Source organism: Ischnura elegans, chromosome X (genome assembly GCF_921293095.1).
Source record: "Ischnura elegans chromosome X, ioIscEleg1.1, whole genome shotgun sequence".
Taxonomy (NCBI): domain Eukaryota; kingdom Metazoa; phylum Arthropoda; class Insecta; order Odonata; family Coenagrionidae; genus Ischnura; species Ischnura elegans.
The window spans coordinates 16170824-16188543 of NC_060259.1; the positions used below are offsets into that span (position 1 = coordinate 16170824).

Here is a 17720-nt window from a genome sequence, read left to right on the forward strand (position 1 = left end):
GAGAGTCACACAGCTACGAGAGACATTTACACAAATATGTTATACATGTTGAACAAAATACATAGATGCAAGAAAATGGCCATTAAAAGGAAAATAATGGGGAGAAAGAACAAACTGGTTGCTTTACTGGATGCCACCAATCTTGGGGGGGGATGGGGAAGCAGCATGGAGGCTGGCACATGACAGATGGGCAGAGGAAGGCAGACACGGAAGAGAACAAAGTGCCAAGATGAAATTAACACATTGTGGTGCATGTCTTTTGAGGCCGTGGGAGGGACAAGAAGAGCATCTTGGAGAGGCACAGAAGAATTAATGGAAAACTAAGGGAAGATGCGTTAGCAAACTGCAAGTGCGGCAATAAGCACCATATAGGGGAACAGAATGGGGGCCAGGGCAGAATGGGGATTTTTGCAACTGGGAGGCGCTGTCGACCATCAGAGAGTATTCGAAAGAGATTAACACTTTGAGACCAAGCGTCATCTATAGATGAAAAATTTTTATCTTGAACTCTGGACTCTTGGAAAGGAATTCTTTGACACAAGTGAGTTCTATTACCATGAGTTTCAAATTTTTCACTCTAATATTTTTTATTGCTTGCAAATAATTTTGAATTCATTGATTAAAAATTAAACTAAATTTTACTCTTAATCTTATGCATATAAAATTCAAGCTATTTTAATTATAGAATGAAGCACTCCACCCGTTGCACCAATCTGTCCACTGTAGATAAAGGAAGGGCATCCCCAGCATGTTCACAGAATATTTTTTGACTTAAGCATTAATGCACTTTACATGATTGATTATGCCGAGCACATTCAATATGAACAGGATCGCCAGGATTTACATTTTCTGCAAAATGCGTATCTTGCCAGATTGCAAGAAAACTATCTCATAATATAATAGAGTTGATCAAGTCCAACAGCTCATGGCATACTATCCCCATGATGATAAAACGAATGGTTCGTGAGGTTAGGGATTCCTGTGATGCATGTAATGCTTTTGAATCCCTATCTCCTGTGCCTCTGTCAATCTGGCTCACAAAAACAGAGCCTGAACGCATTTAGGTAGCCTACAATAGATGCCCTCGCCAAAGGACAAATATGAAGACTTTTGCCTATATCACGCAGCCCATCCTTATTATCAATAAATTCGCATTTTCCCAAAATTACGAAAAGAGGAATGAAGGAAGGGTCAAAAAATGGTGTAGACAGAGCTCAAAGATTAGGAAGAAGACCCTCGTCACTACCTTCTGCCCTGATTGCCTCTGCCCTCTGCTTGGATGCCTGCTTCCAAGGTCATCACTGGTGATCCCTCTCCACTGTCATCGTAAAATTGTACAATATCGTAAAAAAATTGTATCCATATGTTGTACTTCAAATTGCAAAATATTTAAATTACATACAGTGGAACCTCGTTAAAGCGAGTACGGGCTATAGCGACACCCCCGTTATTACGAGAGATAGCCGATGCACCGTCAATTGACCCTATAATAAGCGTGTTAAAAAATTCGTTTTTACGAGACCCTTTCGGTGTTGGCTCTCGCCATAGCGAGGGTTTCACCGCCGGAAGACTTTCATCAAGACTCCTTAACCTCTGTAACTGCTAGCGATCTGTTAGAAATGAAGTTAATGGAGTGCTCAGTCTCAAATTTATGTGGTAAACTGTTGTTCGATAAATATAATGATTGACGAAACAATGCTTTGCATGATTTTTATTCAGTGCGGCACTTATAAATTGTTTGATTAGTTAGTCGTTATTTGAGTAATGAAATTTAGTGATGCAAAAAAACATCACCTTTCGTCTGGATTTATGCTTACGTTTATCGGATAGATGTTTATCTGTCGCCGCACCACTCCTGCTCCTGTATCTGTTCGCAAGAGGTATATTGGCTATTATTTGCTCCACCTCCGGTAAAGCGACAATTCGTTATAGCGAGTGTTTATTAGTGCACCGTGGGGTGTCGTTATATCGAGGTTGCACTGTAATTTAAAAATGGAAAATAATTCAGAATCTACAGTTGATAAATATTGCTAATCATTTCGTATTTGAATTTCATGTAGCCATTAGCTTAATATATTCATTTTGTAAATTATTATTACTAGAGATGGGTCAAATAGCAGATTTCTCAAACTGGAATATCGAATTCGAATATTAAATCATTGCGCGAATATTCGAATACCGCAAATGCTATAATTGTGCAAAGCACACTAAATATACGTTTTTTCTTCTATTTCCCTTAATGAATGTATAAATGAAAAAGTATACAGTGGAGCCTCAATCCATCGTTTTTCAGGGGGGACGAAAAAAACGATAAATGCAGGAATTTTTGACTAGGTTGCCTATGCAGCAGGAAATCCAGGATTTAGGCGAGTAACTGAGATTTCCTTTAAAGGATTCGAACAGGAATTTAGCTGATTAATGGAATATTTTAATTTTATGGAAACAATTTGGGCTTATAGTTGATTCAACTAACATCTCTTTCAAATATCCTAAGGACACACTACCTCGCGAAAAAATGATTGCATGCCGTCTCGGCTTTTACACTGCTACGATGGATTTCTGTCTGATGTATATATTCTTATCTACCAAACGCCATTTCAGCAGCACGCCCATCTGATACTCCGCTTCATCTAACTTCTTATTTTCAACAGGTAGCTCGCTTTACCCTTACTCCTACTATCAAGTGCTAGCGGACAATCCAAGGCGTTTTGCAAAATACATGCGCTTCTCCACCGGATTTTCTTCTTCAATTATTTTCAGTCCATCTTTGGAAGTTCTCACAAGATAAGCAGATGTATTTGAATTGCTAGCAGGAAGAAACCAAATATCTTGAGTCTGTCAAATGTCTGTGACGGTGACAATAGAGGTTTATGGCAAAACTCATAAATTGTAACTTGATATAAGTTTATGAAAAAAAATACTGCATCATCTTCGGAGAACCTCAGCTGTGAGGATATCGAGTTTTGCCGAAATGCTAAGTCTCCGTCGTATTTTGACATTTATTTCCTTGCATAAAATGCTAAAATAAAGTCAGAAATACGTCATGTTTGGTCTTATTCTTTTTCAAATTACGCACGCATTACTAATACTTCAATCCAATAAAGGTGTAATATCAATAGACGAAAGTCATTGTTAGACACCTTTTGTGCTAATAGATGATTCATGCAGTGGTTGACCTACAGAAATGGGGAACTTCGAAGCAGGTAGGCGGAAAAAGGACAGTCGGGGAGAAAGAAGGAAGGGTGAAATACGATTCTATTACTCTCCTGTAACTTGATATTTTCTTTTGAAGCTTTTGATTTCAGGTCTTCGTAATACGAACCCTGTGCGAGCTGGGGCCTTTTGTTTGGTTTCGGAGATGAGGAACGCGTCGGAGGAAGGGCCGGGGGCTGATAGATGGAGGGGGTAGCGGATTTTGGGAATTGTGCTACGTAGTTATTGTCCCACGGCTATGAGGTTCTCCTGGTGGGAGGAATCAGGGATTTTTTTCACCCGATCATCTTCGGTTCCCCACGTCGAACTCTTCTCACTGCTCTAATCCATGAATTTGATGTAATTCGTCAACTTGCCTAAAACCACGCTGCGTGCACTAAATGACTACAGTTCTCTACATTTTTCCGAGTCTACTACCAACAACGCGCGTGTGACAGTGTATGATGCGAAATTCAAAGTATTTGAGGTATTCGAGACGGTACCTTTAGCATAACTATTTGAAACCTCGAATATCGAATACTTTCTAGTATTCGAGGTATTCGAGTATTCGCGGATACTATTCGCACATCTCTAATTATTACATGTGATTGAATTTATTAATCATGTTGTTATAAATTATGTAATATACGTATTGTAAGTAATTATCCTATTTACTTGAGTTATAATTTAAGTAAATAGACTGAATATTCTGTAAAATGTTTGGGTGAATTTTTCCCTTGCTACACTAGCATTTTTTCGATAAACGCAATAACATTGAGAAACTATGTCACAAAGCAGTGGCAGCATTTCTGTTCTATTTTAGAAAGGGGGTATTTCAATATTATTTGGGTGTTTTTGTTTTCCACGGCACTCTTCGTCAGTCATTCATCCCTAAATGGAAGGGGAAGTGACACTTGCTGGAATGAATAGGTGTTGTGGTTTGATGGCCTTGCACTTTCTTTGCAAACAATATGCTTGCTCTCTCCCAGCCCCTAGGAGCCCGTGATTTTGTCCCTGGGTCGTCGACTTTTGAGATTATTTCACCAACCTTTTTCCACAAGAATGAGAGCCATTTTCAACAGCTTACTTACAGAGCCAAGTTTTCAAGTACATGTCAGGAGACTTTTGGATTAAGTCCTCTCTTCGGAATGTACAAATTTGGTACCAATGGGACACGTGCTCATAACTAAACAAATTTTTTTCATTCCCAAATGAACGTTTGTACATAAATAGCATGATCAGTGGCACCGCAAGTCAGAAACCGATCATCCAAGTCAACCCTAACTTGACACGTGTACAGGGAGTTCCCTCACGGTGGAACGAAAATATATCATTTACCTATAAACACTACATACTTAGACAAATTGCATATTTTTGGATTGGAAGTAATGTGAAACTAAAGCTGCTTTATCCCAGGAGATCGGTCAAATGAATCATAGTATGCATAAAATTTTAAAATAAAAAGGCATAATTTATATACATGAAAAATAAAAAAATGCAAACATAAAAACTGAAAAAAATGCCTAAAATTTCTAACCTTTCACCTTATTAATCATCCCAAAAGATGAACAATGTGAAATAGTTAGAAAAAAAACTCCAAAAAGTTGCCGCAACTGATTTGCATAAAAACACTGCAAGAGCCACAGCCTTTTTCCCTCTGCCAGATCCTAGCATCATCTATGGATGACGGCAAAAAAATTTAAATAATACAAATATTATTTTGCATTAGGACTTATTTAGGTCATTTTTGATAAAATGTAACACTTCCAAGCCAAAATGAGGAAAAAATTTCTAATATTATGGCAAAGTTCAAATTTTTACCTCTGGGCTGAAAGTGTCAACCCGTTACGGCTTATCTGAAGCCAGATTGATTTAATTAATCGACTGCTAACATGTGAAATGTGTGTGGGTTGTGTGAATTTTAGCAATTGTTATTTAACTTAGGAAGATTTTGTATAAATGGTAAGTCATATTCAAGCATTTAAATTACAGTAATTCTTGGTATGTGTTTGAAGTACGGCTAATTATCATTATTTTCGCATAATTGAACGTCTGAAAAAATTTATTACTGAGCATCAGTTCTTAGATGAGCATATACGTGTTCTTGGGGCAGAACGGGTGGGACGGAGCAGGGAAGTAAGAAAAAATGGAAAAAAGTATGATGGGATGGGAAGAGACAGCTCTACGATTATACTGCCGTGATTTTCATTAAAAATCAGTCGAAGGCTGGATTGCTTGCTCCATTTGTAAGAAATTGGCTCACAACAAGTGAGCAGGAGTGGATAGCACAGCAGATGATTCTGTATTTGTGAGTGAATGTTGTGATTGGGTTTCATTAAAGACTTATTGTTAGTAAAAGTATACTGCACTTAAATATTCATTCAAATTTAAGGACAAGAACATACAATTTGAGTTTTTATTTAGTGTCAAATATTTAATTTGTCTTTGTAACTCATTTTCACATTATCCCATTCTGCCCACACCTGGGGCAGAACATGACATATTGCAAAATGACATATTTTTTTGATTTTGGGAAAAAAATATAATTTACATTTTTTCCACTGCATTATTATATTTTTGTGTTCAATGCATTTTAAAATGTCTATTAAGAATGTGTGGTAATTTTCTTAAACCGTTCTTGGCTTGTTTGTTAATGTTTCCATCTTGATAGCCCATTCTGCCCTGGGCCCCCTACATCTGCTTTACCAGAGTCCAAAGTGGAGAGGGGCAATCTCGAATGCATTGTCTATGAAAAGAAATAACTGAAGTGGAGAATTAAAAAGGAATATACATATTACAAAAGCATGGGAAGGAGTGTGTACTGAAGAAGAAATGATGCAACAGGAGGTTTCCCCTGCGCCCTCGAGGAGGATGAAAATGGGGAGGAAAAAGTCAACGTTAATGCTATAGAAGAGGCCAGTTCTTTCGGTGTGGGGGGAGAGGGTCCAAGTAACCGGCCCCTTTGGCAGACTCCTCCCCATGCAAGCCACGAAGAATACACACAGAAGATTCTAGCAGGCATTCCACGAGAGGAGGTGCAACACTACAAGAGGACCGCCCAATCAACAATGATAACACATAATTATTGTCCATTACTGTCATAGTACTGGAAATGGAATATACTTAATTACAGAGAATTCACAGCATTTCATCACAAAACATACCTAATGGATTAATTAGATTGTGCATGTATAGTTGTGATTATAATATTAAGTGCAATCATGTCAAAATTTGCACACTCCTCTAAATGAAAATTAAGACAAAACCTCAAAGTGTTGCAAACTCATTAAATTGAATAGTTTCGGTCATTATCTGCTCAAAATGGCACATTATTGTGCCAACTAACCGATTTACTTAAGAGTTAAATGCGTTCTTTTGAGTTTTGATTCTCTTTGGTAAAATTTTAGAGTGCATGTTCAATTCAAACCCCTCTAGTTCAAAGTACATTATTTTAGTCCCACAATTTTTTAAATTAAGAGGTTTTGCAGAAAATTTCATTATGTACCTAAAAAAGAAAAACTGAATGTAAACTTTCTGAACTGAAAAAACTGAAGATAAACTTTCAAAGATAAATGAAAAATAATGAAGTAATAAATATATCATTAAAACTAAACTTATTTACTAAAGTAAAACCAAATTTCTGCTCTAATTATTTAAAAGCAAGTTAATTAGAACAATACTATTACTGAACAATACTAATACAGTTTTTGGATTTTAAAAATTTTATTTCCTTTAAGTAAATATTTCCTGCTCAAACATTAATGTTTAAACCCACAGATAAGACATTGGTTGCCAAAAAATAAAAACAATCTGGAATTTCAATAATGAGAAGTGACCCATTTCATTTTTTCCATTCTGAAAATGCTAAATTTGTAACAGTGAATGGCTCAAAACTGACAGTTTATATGACTCAAGTTCTAGTTCAAGATTGCTTTACAGCATACAAGTTGCTTCAGGCATAGGTTCAGCATTTAATATCAGAACATCATTTCTCAACATACTCAAGCGCACTGCTTAACTCTTAAGCTACTTGCAAACTAATTGATGTCTAAACTCGAAAATGTATAAGCATTAAATACATGCTCTTCTAGAATAAAACAGAGATTTTCAAATAAGTGCACTTTACTGTCTTGGATTATCACAATTATTATGAACTCTCTTTACTACCCACACTAGGTCCAACTTGGCATCAATTTTAACTGAGCTCACTCAAAAGAAAAATATAAATAATAAAATAGGGAGAAAATAGTCCCCATTTCAGATAAATCTCTAAGAGCTCCTTTAATCGATTTCAGCCAAAATCAGCTAATGGCTAACCGACATAGACATGTAGAGCATTTGTTAATAAAATTACAAAAATAAGGTAATTTGTAACCACAAAAACAAACACAGCACCTAAACAAATCAAAACACTTTGGAACATTCAGACCACATTGATTAGTGAAAAAAACTAACACAAGAGCTACCTTCTGCATGCATTTTAAAAGAAATGGCATTCATTTCATTATGAATTTCTATCTAAAAAATATGTAACTGACCTGCCGGAAAATTAAAACAGCAGCATCCAAAATTCCAGTGTATATATGCTGTCCACTGACTTGAAATGCAAGTCTGGCTCTAATAGTGTCAAGAGGGTAGGTGAGAGCCACAGCTGTCACTCCAGCCCCAGAACCTGCTAAGAACTTGGCTATGTGCGAGTTTTCACCAAGAACTGAAGTAAGAGCCTAGAAATGTAGAAATATAAGCAAACATGACTTTAATTTCAGGAAGTACAAAATGTAAGTAAAAATGGAATAATTATTGCAATTTGACTGATTGCATATTTCTGTATTCAAATTTCTAGTTGCCACTCCTAAATATCTATGAAAATTTCTCCAGAGAGGCCACTAAGGTCAATAGTTTTTGTGAACTGAAGTGGAATGACCCCTAAAATGAATTGCTGAAGGGGACTCTTCTTTCTTACATCTGCAACAAGTGAACCACAGTCAATGCATATACCAACATAACAAATGCACTGTGTCTTTTTTAATGTTTTAGATTCTCTTCCATTTCCAACATTACTATTAAATCTCCGTTAGACTTTTAATTGAGTCAGGATTAAATCCCATTTACATCCCAATAACTATCTTTGGATGGTAGAATATTTATGCTCATTATACAGAGACTGGTGTTGAATATGTAGTTGCAACCCATTGGATAACTCATAAGTTGGATTAAAAATTATTATGTATACTGGTTCAAACAATAGGGTGCTTTCCTATTTTTTTAATGCCTAAAATGATAGATTATAATTGCTGGAGTATGTACATCACTCTGTTAGATTTTTAAATGACAATATCTATTTGTTGCAATTAAATTAGAAGTGAAAATTTTTAAGCATGTGAAAACGTGACAGCTAACTATGAATGCTGAGAAAAGTCCACGTGACATCATTCTGGTCCTGGCTGTCGCTGTGTGAGACCACCTTGGTGCGAGGCTACGAGTGCCACTGCCATGCAGGCTGCTAATTGACCATTAACATTGGTCTAAACTGGGATTTCTAAAACCAAATAATTTGTATATTATGAATGCACTAATGGTGGGTAACGAATTGTAATCAATGCCTTTTGTTTTCTTTGATGAAGGAAACTACTCTATACAGCAAACATACCTATCAAACTAACATGATACTTAGAGATACATAATAATGCAAATTCCATTATTTTCCATGTTATCACTTAATCCAGCGGTTCCCAAATTTTTCTTTCCATGACCCATTTTAGCCCATACATTTTAGCCATGACCCCCCAAAAATAAATCCTGATGGCCTTCTAAGTTTAAGTACATAGTTCACTATATTATTTGTATACATCTCACGACCCCCAGTTAGGGAACCGCTGACTTTATCTATTACTAATCATTATGGTGTTCCACATTCAGGGCAATCAAATGCAATTACTACTCATACAATGGTTAAATGTCATTGAAATATATTTAATCATATTCGACAGCCTTTTCCAAATGAAAGTTAAAATTAAACCCAATTGAAAGAAATTATTTTTGTAGTTTAGGTAAGCTACTACCAGAGCTCTTTTGGTTCCCTTACAAGGGATGTGAGGGGCAAGCAATTCAACTCGGACCTACCTCAAGGAGCCTACCAAGTATGAAGTGGCCACTCTAGCTGCTAGAAAGGAGTGCAAACTTTGGAGGATTGTTTCTCTTCCACAATGTCTGTGACACAAGGGATTTTGCAGTACCATAGGAAGTACTAAACCTTACAGAAAAATACCAATAGGCCAAAAGAAGGGCTACATTGACAAACCACACTCATACTTTCTTGAAGGAACCTTTGAAATAATGCAATATTTATGCGTTAAGTGCAAAAAAGAGCATAAAATTCCCCCAAATGAAGAAACATTTTTGAGAGGCCTTCAAATAAATAATGTTCGCTTTGACTTATTTCTTTCAAAATGTAATCATCTCTATTTTACATTGGATTTAGGTTAAATAATATAACATATCATTGTTAACATAATATCTAAGAATTTTAATTATCAAATAGGACGACATCTGTCAAATATTGGCGTAAAAAGGCGTAGGATTATATCTGATGGTATAAACAGCACATTCCTACAAGACGGCAATATATTGCAATGCAGGTTAGATACCGAATACAGCCAAAGATGCAAAAACGCAACATTTATTTTTTACCATTAGCAAATATTTAAAACATATGACTATAGTCATAGTCATAACCTTTAATATATGTATCACAGTTATGTACTCATATTCATTCATTGCCCTGATGAAGGTGTTTAAATACGTTGGCAATAACTTCCATTAAAAATTCTTCAAGACCTATACTGCAAGACACCGAATCAACATTCATTGAAATTGTTGCAGACTCCTTTGAGAAATATAAAAGGAAATTGTAAGCTACTTTGGAAACCTCAAATTTGGAATTGGAGGATGAAGTCTCTATTGGAAAAACAAAATAAAGCCTGAGAGGTTCCAAAGTTCAGGAAGAATCCCCATACTGCACCCTACCATCACCTCCTGCTCCACCAGTAGGAAAATAAACTCTTCTTATACCAGAAAATGTTATATTTTAGCCATTTATTCTGAATTTTCCCAATGGATCCAATTTGAATATGTCTAGAAAATATCTTCTCAAAGAAATCTTGTAGATATCACGAAAGCGGACATTCAGATATCTACAAAATTTCTCAAAGATGTTACGAGATATTTTCTAGATATTAGCTGAAGTTGTTATAATATTTTGGAGACAGCTAACAGATATTTTGTGCTATGACGGAAACACATCCTTGCCAATAGGGAAGTGCACTAATTTTTTTTTATTGCTGAATTTGAAAGTTTAGCCTAAAAAAGAAACATTAGTATAGTCACTTTTATTTTCTGCATCTGGGGTATGCACTTTAAAACGTTTTGAAAGTCGGAAAATTTCATGTTGCGCTGAAACACAGTGCCTCCATCTTGATTGAGATGTGACGTCACAAGGCAGTAGTCACCAGTGGAGTATCGCTGAATTCCGTCGCCTACTTTAGCGCGGCGAGAGTTTCCGGGAATCGATGGAGTTTGCTTCCTAAAAATGTCGTCTAGTACCGAAAACATGAATTCAAAATAGAATTATAAATGATTTTTTGTTCCCAATTTCATCTCGACGTCGAAACAAAAGCCTGGAGAAGATATTCATTCCCGTGCCTTAAGCACAAGCTATACGGAATAAATGGTTCAAGGCTGCTCCTGACTCTTACCTATCGATGATATTCTGTTTTGAAGATCATTTGAAGGTATTGCAAGATCAAATTGATATTTATGTTATAATAATTTACTTAATAGGTACCTCAGTCACATCAGAAAGTGTGTTGAGTCAAAATATAGCATCTTCCGCGTAGACCTACGTAATTTATAAACTGAAAGTAGTTTGGTTAAAGAATTATGGCGCGACTGTATTTTTACACGACCGGGAAAAATGCGTACTTTGCCCATGATATGTGCATATATTATAACAAGCGATTTTTGTTAAAGTTAATCTTTATTTGTTGAAATTAGTACATTTATAGGCGATACAGATATAAAGGTACACGGCAGGTCGCGCGGCGTAATTTGTACTCCACTGGTGACGGGTTCATCTTGCTGATCCAAAAAATTAGCTACAATGCCTCGAACTTTGAAAACTCGTAATATAGGCAGTCAAAGTACATTGTAAGAATACACGAGACCATTATGGCCCAGAATGTACGTACAATGTCGAAATCCTTGGTTTTCAAAGATTGACGTATTTTATACGCCAGCGCGCCCGGTCCAGGGTCATCAACTTTTATTTCATCCTATTTGTTAGTTGAAATTATATTTCAGAATGGTTCTTTTAGCACTGCTACTGAGGTAAACTGGTAGGTACTGAGTACAAGGTACTGAGGTATGTACTGAGTAAGTAAACTCCCTTTGGAGTAATGTGAATTACAATTGTTCGAGATATATGGCAATTTATATTCGCTTTGTGTTCTTATTAATTATGCCTGTACGCATATTGTTGCTTGCCGCGAGCCTTTAATGGTATGTGCTCTTGCAAGAGTGGTTTTCATTTTTAATGTGGAAGTTGGTCAGTATAAGCAAAGAAAAAATTAACATTTTAGCCCACACCAACCCTTGTAGTCATCGTATCTCTGCGTTTGTAATGACACTGCTAAAATACCTAAACGCCATAATGATGATAAAAAAATTGTCTCATGCCAATGATTGCTGCAATTATAATTAATGATAAACTTGATGCCGTATGATCACACTGAAGATAACAAAAAATAATGCCATGACGCAGTCTTGAACCACGGTCCTTCGGGTGAAATCTATCCTACCATGAATCGTGCACGCTACCACTACCCCAACCGACCCTTTAAGAAACGATGGACATTTTGGATTTATATATATAACTTGTAAAAAGTAACGCATGAAAATTAATTAATTACAGCCCAACTAACGCCCTAATTGAAAAAGATGCAGCAAGGTACGCGGTCTCCCCTTGTTAGCCTTAACGTCTCGCATTTCTATGGGGCGTTGAACCTGTCCTCCTTATTCAAAAATTCAGTAACCATAAATACATCAAAGTTTGGTATACCATTTATAAATCGTTGGAATTTTCCTTCTCCCAACCAAGATTATCTTTTCTTGAAACCATCCTGGACAGCGAACCATTGCAACAACCAGCCAGCTCGGAAATAAGGCTAACATCCCATGATTCTAGTTGCGAAGGGCGAACGTTCCGGCCGGCGTGAATACATACACGCAACGAATAAGTCTTGCAGCAAACGTCTGAAATAGGTTTATTAGTTTGACTCGGTTCTTAAAAAAAAGTTTTGGCATGATAAACGGCATTGTGTCAAAATATACCCAGCGAAAAATAAATGCCATCATGCATTTATTAAAGATTCAATGTGCTATTCATACTGCTCTTTCCAAACTTGAAGTTGACACGTAAATGAATATTAATATATTACGCAATGATGAAGTCGTTTACTCAAAAGAGAAGCAGCCACATATATATTCTGAAGATATTTTATGACAGCAAAAAACGGATACCCTCAAATTCTGTAATTTTTCTATGCAGTAATAGTGTTAGAACTAAACGGTGTTGAAGCTGCCTTCTGCTACTGCCTTGTGACGTCACGGCCAATATTCAACATGGACACCCGTTTTCGCGGCCTTTGAATTTTTCCATATTTCAGACGGTCATCTCGAATAAAGTATTCACTATTAGGATTTAAACTGTGGTTTTACGACATTATGTTATTCTGAACTCTAATTTAAAAAATGTGTTTGGTGCATTTGAAACACTAGTGCACTTCCCTATTACTGCCAACATGATTACAATTTGTACCCGAGCTAGCTTATCAGGTAGGGTTGCCACTGTGTTATTTTCCCAAAGAGCTCGAAACTCAAATTCAAGTTACCCGTAAACTCTAAATGGATAGATTTTAGAAGTCTACCATTTTTGTGCTCCCAGGGGAGTATTATCGATAGACATAATAAAGGTGCTTATTATAAAAAGGTAATCATAATGAGTATATTATAAATAAATAGAATAAAATTAATCATAAAATTCTAATTGCTAAACTAAAAGCATATGGTATAAGTGGTCAACTTCTAGCCTGGGTTGAAAGTTACCTACTTGATAGGAACTTGTATGTTAAAGTGAGCGGAGTTCTATCCTCTGTCTTCACTGCCAATTCTGGTGTACCACAAGGGTCACATTTGGGGCCACTTCTGTTCGTAATGTATATTAATGATATCAACTTCCCCCTGCATCCATTCAAGTACTTACTATATGCTGATGATTTAAAAATTTATGGCTGCATCCGATCACTTGAGGATTGTAACAAAATGCAAAATTGACTCTACAAATTTGAAAAATGGTGTAATGATAACCTCATGGTACTAAACGCATTAAAATGCAATGTAATAACCTTTCATAAAATTAAGTCTCCAATTATGTACGACTATAGCTTAAATAATGCTACTATCTCTAGAGTTAGTAGAATATGTGACTTAGGTGTTACATTTGATTCATCCCTGACATTTCAGTATCATATCCAATCCATAGTCATAAAAGCTACTAAAACAATGGGTTTCATATTCAGAATTTCAAGAGATTTTGATAATATCCTATCTATATACAGCCCTTGTGGTGACTGACTGATGGATACAAATTCCCGACCACTTCTAGAAGTGCTGGAGAGCTGAAATTTGGCAGGCGTGCGGGGATCCCGAAATGATCCGGAGGAAAAATCCGAAAACCGGAAGTTTCCCCCACGTGTCGTCGCTAGGTCGACAAAATGGCCGAAATCGCGCCTTTTCCGGGGACCGTCTTTCGGTTTTTATTTTACTGCGCATGAACCGTGCGTGCCACACGAATCAATAATGCATTTTTTAAAAGCTGATAAACGTGTCCATGTGACTGTGTAATGCTCTTAGTTTCATTTAAAGAAAATTGCATTCAAAACGGCGTCCAAAAAGTGGTTTTTCGAAAATATTTTCATAACTTCCGCTCCCCTCGACTTAATTTCAGGTGTCAGATAACGAAAATGATTATTATATATGCTCATAATGTCGTTTACGAAATTATGGTAACAATTCTTTTTCATCGTCCTTGGTTACTGACAAAAAAATTAAAATATTCCGAAAATCACCGAAAATTACGATTTCTAAAAGATCAACACAACATTTTGTCTATTTCAACCTAACCGATTTCTTTCAAACTTTGTAGTTACATACAACTATGCATTGTCTTCCAGAAAACATAAACATTTGATAAATAATTTAATGGATTTAACCGCGAAAAATTAAAAATGGCGGACACTACTCACTTTTTTCAGGGACTGGTTTGCATTTTTATTGTATTAATCTCGAAATATGGTTGTCATAGGGCACACTTCTTTTACACATGACAGTAAATGAATGTCACCATATAGTATCGTCATCTTTAAACCCCCTGAAACCCCCTAAAAAATTAAAATTTCCATATAAGTAGCCTTTTCAGGTACTTTTCGTCCCAATTCCGCCGCTTTTCCAATCCTTACCACTCATTGCTACGGAATTGATGTGGACGATTGATGACCCCGGGCAGTAAAAACCTATAAACCCCCGGTAAACCCACATACACCCCCCACCCCCAAAAAATAAAATTTTGCATATAAGTCTACTTTTTGGGTACTTTTCGTGACTATTCCACCGCCCCCAACGACTCATCCCCACGGAACTTATGTGAACGGATGGTGACCGCCAGGAGTACACACTTTCAAACCCCCGGTATCCCCCTGAAATCCCCCCCAAATGTAAAATGTGTCATTTAGCCTCCTATTGGGGAACTTCTCGAAAACATTACGCCGCACTACCCGTCCCCTCTGAGCTCTAGATCCGGAATATTTGGTGAGGGCAAGCCACCGTAAACCATACAGGAAAAAATACCAGAAAACCCCCGATCACCTCCTGGAACATCGCCGAAAAAAAAATTTTTAAAGTCGCCTTTCCGAATAGTTTTCGTCACAATTTAACCGGTGCCCCTACCACCTATTAAAACCCCCGATAACCCCGTGAAACCTCCCAAAATAAATCGCCGCTCCAGGTAAAACAATCGTCAGACCACTGTTCCGGACCCCTAGGACATATCGGCACGGAATTTATGAGAACGATTTGTGACCACTGGTTTAACACAAGTATAAAACCCCCAGTATTCCGTTGGAACCCCCCGCAAAAAATTAAAAACTAGGCATTAAGTCTTCTTCTATGGGTACTTGTCGCTACTATCACTCCGCATTGCACTACCCTTTACAATCATCGCTACGTGATCGCTGTGGACGATTAGTGACCGCATGCATAACACATTAAAACCCCCGAATCCCCCTGGGCACCCCTCTCGGTGGAGAAGAGCATTAATGAGGACTAAGCGGAGCAGCCGCGGGGGGCTCCTCAACCCCAAGGCGGCGAAGCCGCCCCGGTGTTCAAGCGGCGCAGCCGCTGTAGTGTCTCCCATCTCAACTCACATTCAACCCTTGGGCGGCGAAGCCGCCCTTCAGCGAGGAACGGCGAAGCCGTTTCGAGAAATGAGTGGGGCGCCTCCCTTCCCCTTGGCCGGCGATGCCGGCCCCTAGCTGAGGTGAGATTATTCGAACTTTAAAAGTCTTCGAGCGACCACAAATGTAGACGGCGAAGCCGGAACCGGGGTTTTTAAGGGGCGGAGCCCCTTAACGAGCGCGCGGAGCGTGCGAGTTCATACTTATAAGATCCTCTATTGCACTTTAGTCCGCCCTATTCTTGAGTATGCCTCTATTGTATGGTCCCCGTTCTATAACATTCACATCAAAGCTATTGAGAGTGTGCAACGCAGATTCATAAGATTAGTATCCTACAGATTTAACATCCTCCCTATTATTTATGACTTAACACTATCCCTTCTTCATCTGTTACCTTTGGCAACCCGTCGATTAGACCTGAACATAACATTCCTTCACCGTCTGCTGCATGGAGGCATTGACTCTATTCATCTGGTAGAAATGATCCCTTTCCATGTCCCCATTTTAAACACTAGGCAAACATTCATGTTTTCACTCCCTCACTCTAATAGAAATTACACCTTCCACTCACCCTTAACCAGAACTATGCGGAGCATTAACTACAAATGTAGTAACATTGACCTTTGTAATTTAAATCCAAAGAATTTAAAGAGAAAACTACCTTTGTTTGTGCATTGACTTAAATAATTTGTTCTTGTGTATAATGATGTCTATTTCCACTGTTTAAGAGATATGTGACTGTTCAATCTATTATTTTTGACTACTGTGTTTATTTTTTCTATTGTTGGTTTTTACAGCAAGTTTATACGATTATTCCTGTATTTTTAAGAGCTTAAAAACATTTCAAACTTATGATAATTGTACATTTTTGTAATTGGGTAATTTTCCCGTCAATAAACTATTATTATACTTACAAGAAGTAGCAGGTAATTCTACATCATAAAAGGAAAAGAATATATATTTCCAAAACAACAATAAGCTATACCTTTCTATAGGACTCGAAGGCAGTGAACTGAGTGGCAGCATAGGGGAAAATTCGAACCATCTGTGCACCATTCCCTTTGTATAGCGCCAGCCACGACTCATTATTGATGATTCTTTTAAAAGATGACAAAACACCTGTGATACAAGGAATAACAAAAAGTAAATAACTCGTACTTTAATCAATAATGCCCAAAACCAATGAAGAATACAAAGAAACCCTCACCTAGGTTTTCATAAAACTTATTGTGAGCCTGCATCAAAATCTTTATTCTGTCAAGGGGCGCAACAGTTGTTTTCGAGCACATTCCTGCCACTCCTAAAAAAAGGATGTTAAACTGGGTCAGCAGACGATATTGCTTTGCTCGATGAGATAACATAAAATAACTGAAACAAGAAGCATCCAACCAAGATTTGATTACTTCAAACTTTTAAATCATACCTCCGGCCAGTAATGACTTTAAAACCGGCATAAACTTGGGCTCCGTTCTGATATCTACTCGACTCATTGTGCTGCTGGGAAAGCATTGGCTCAATGGAAGAACTAAAATAGAACACTAGCTCCTATACCAATCGTAACACTCGATCCGTCAGGTAACTTATTGAATCAGTCGCAACACCCATGTAAGACTTGCATATCCATCCAGAAGAGCACACTTTGTGCCACTTATATTCACCTTATATTAGTGCCTACCCATAGACGTGTACATTTCGCATATATCAGCCGTTCTATCGTTAAAATCGATGTGTGATAATCGATATGAATCGATTTCAATCGAGTGATCGCCGACACACGTCGACACCGTGCTTTGGAATTACTTCAGTACTTACCAAGCGTCGCAGAAACCAGTGAAAGGTTTCTTAGGTTGTCACTAGCGTGCCTCATTTATAATATCATGCTTTAGCAGAAGTTCAAGCTTGGAAAAGAGGGTATATTTCTAATGAGATTTCGCTCGCTCGGTAATCAGGGAGGTGCATGAT

At 37.4% G+C, this 17720-nt stretch overlaps 1 protein-coding gene across 1 annotated transcript in view; it reads right to left on the reverse strand.

The window, feature by feature from the left end:
- Positions 1-17466, reverse strand: part of LOC124171846 (graves disease carrier protein homolog) — a 58363-nt gene extending 40897 nt beyond the window's left edge. The window contains exons 1-4 of the mRNA XM_046551203.1: positions 17182-17466; positions 16966-17058; positions 16744-16877; positions 7731-7916 (exon numbers count right to left, since the gene is read on the reverse strand). Of these exons, the coding sequence (XP_046407159.1) occupies positions 7731-7916; positions 16744-16877; positions 16966-17058; positions 17182-17248 (480 nt within the window). The 5' untranslated portion in view covers positions 17249-17466. The remainder of the gene's footprint in view (positions 1-7730; positions 7917-16743; positions 16878-16965; positions 17059-17181) is intronic.
- Positions 17467-17720: the final 254 nt, after the last annotated feature.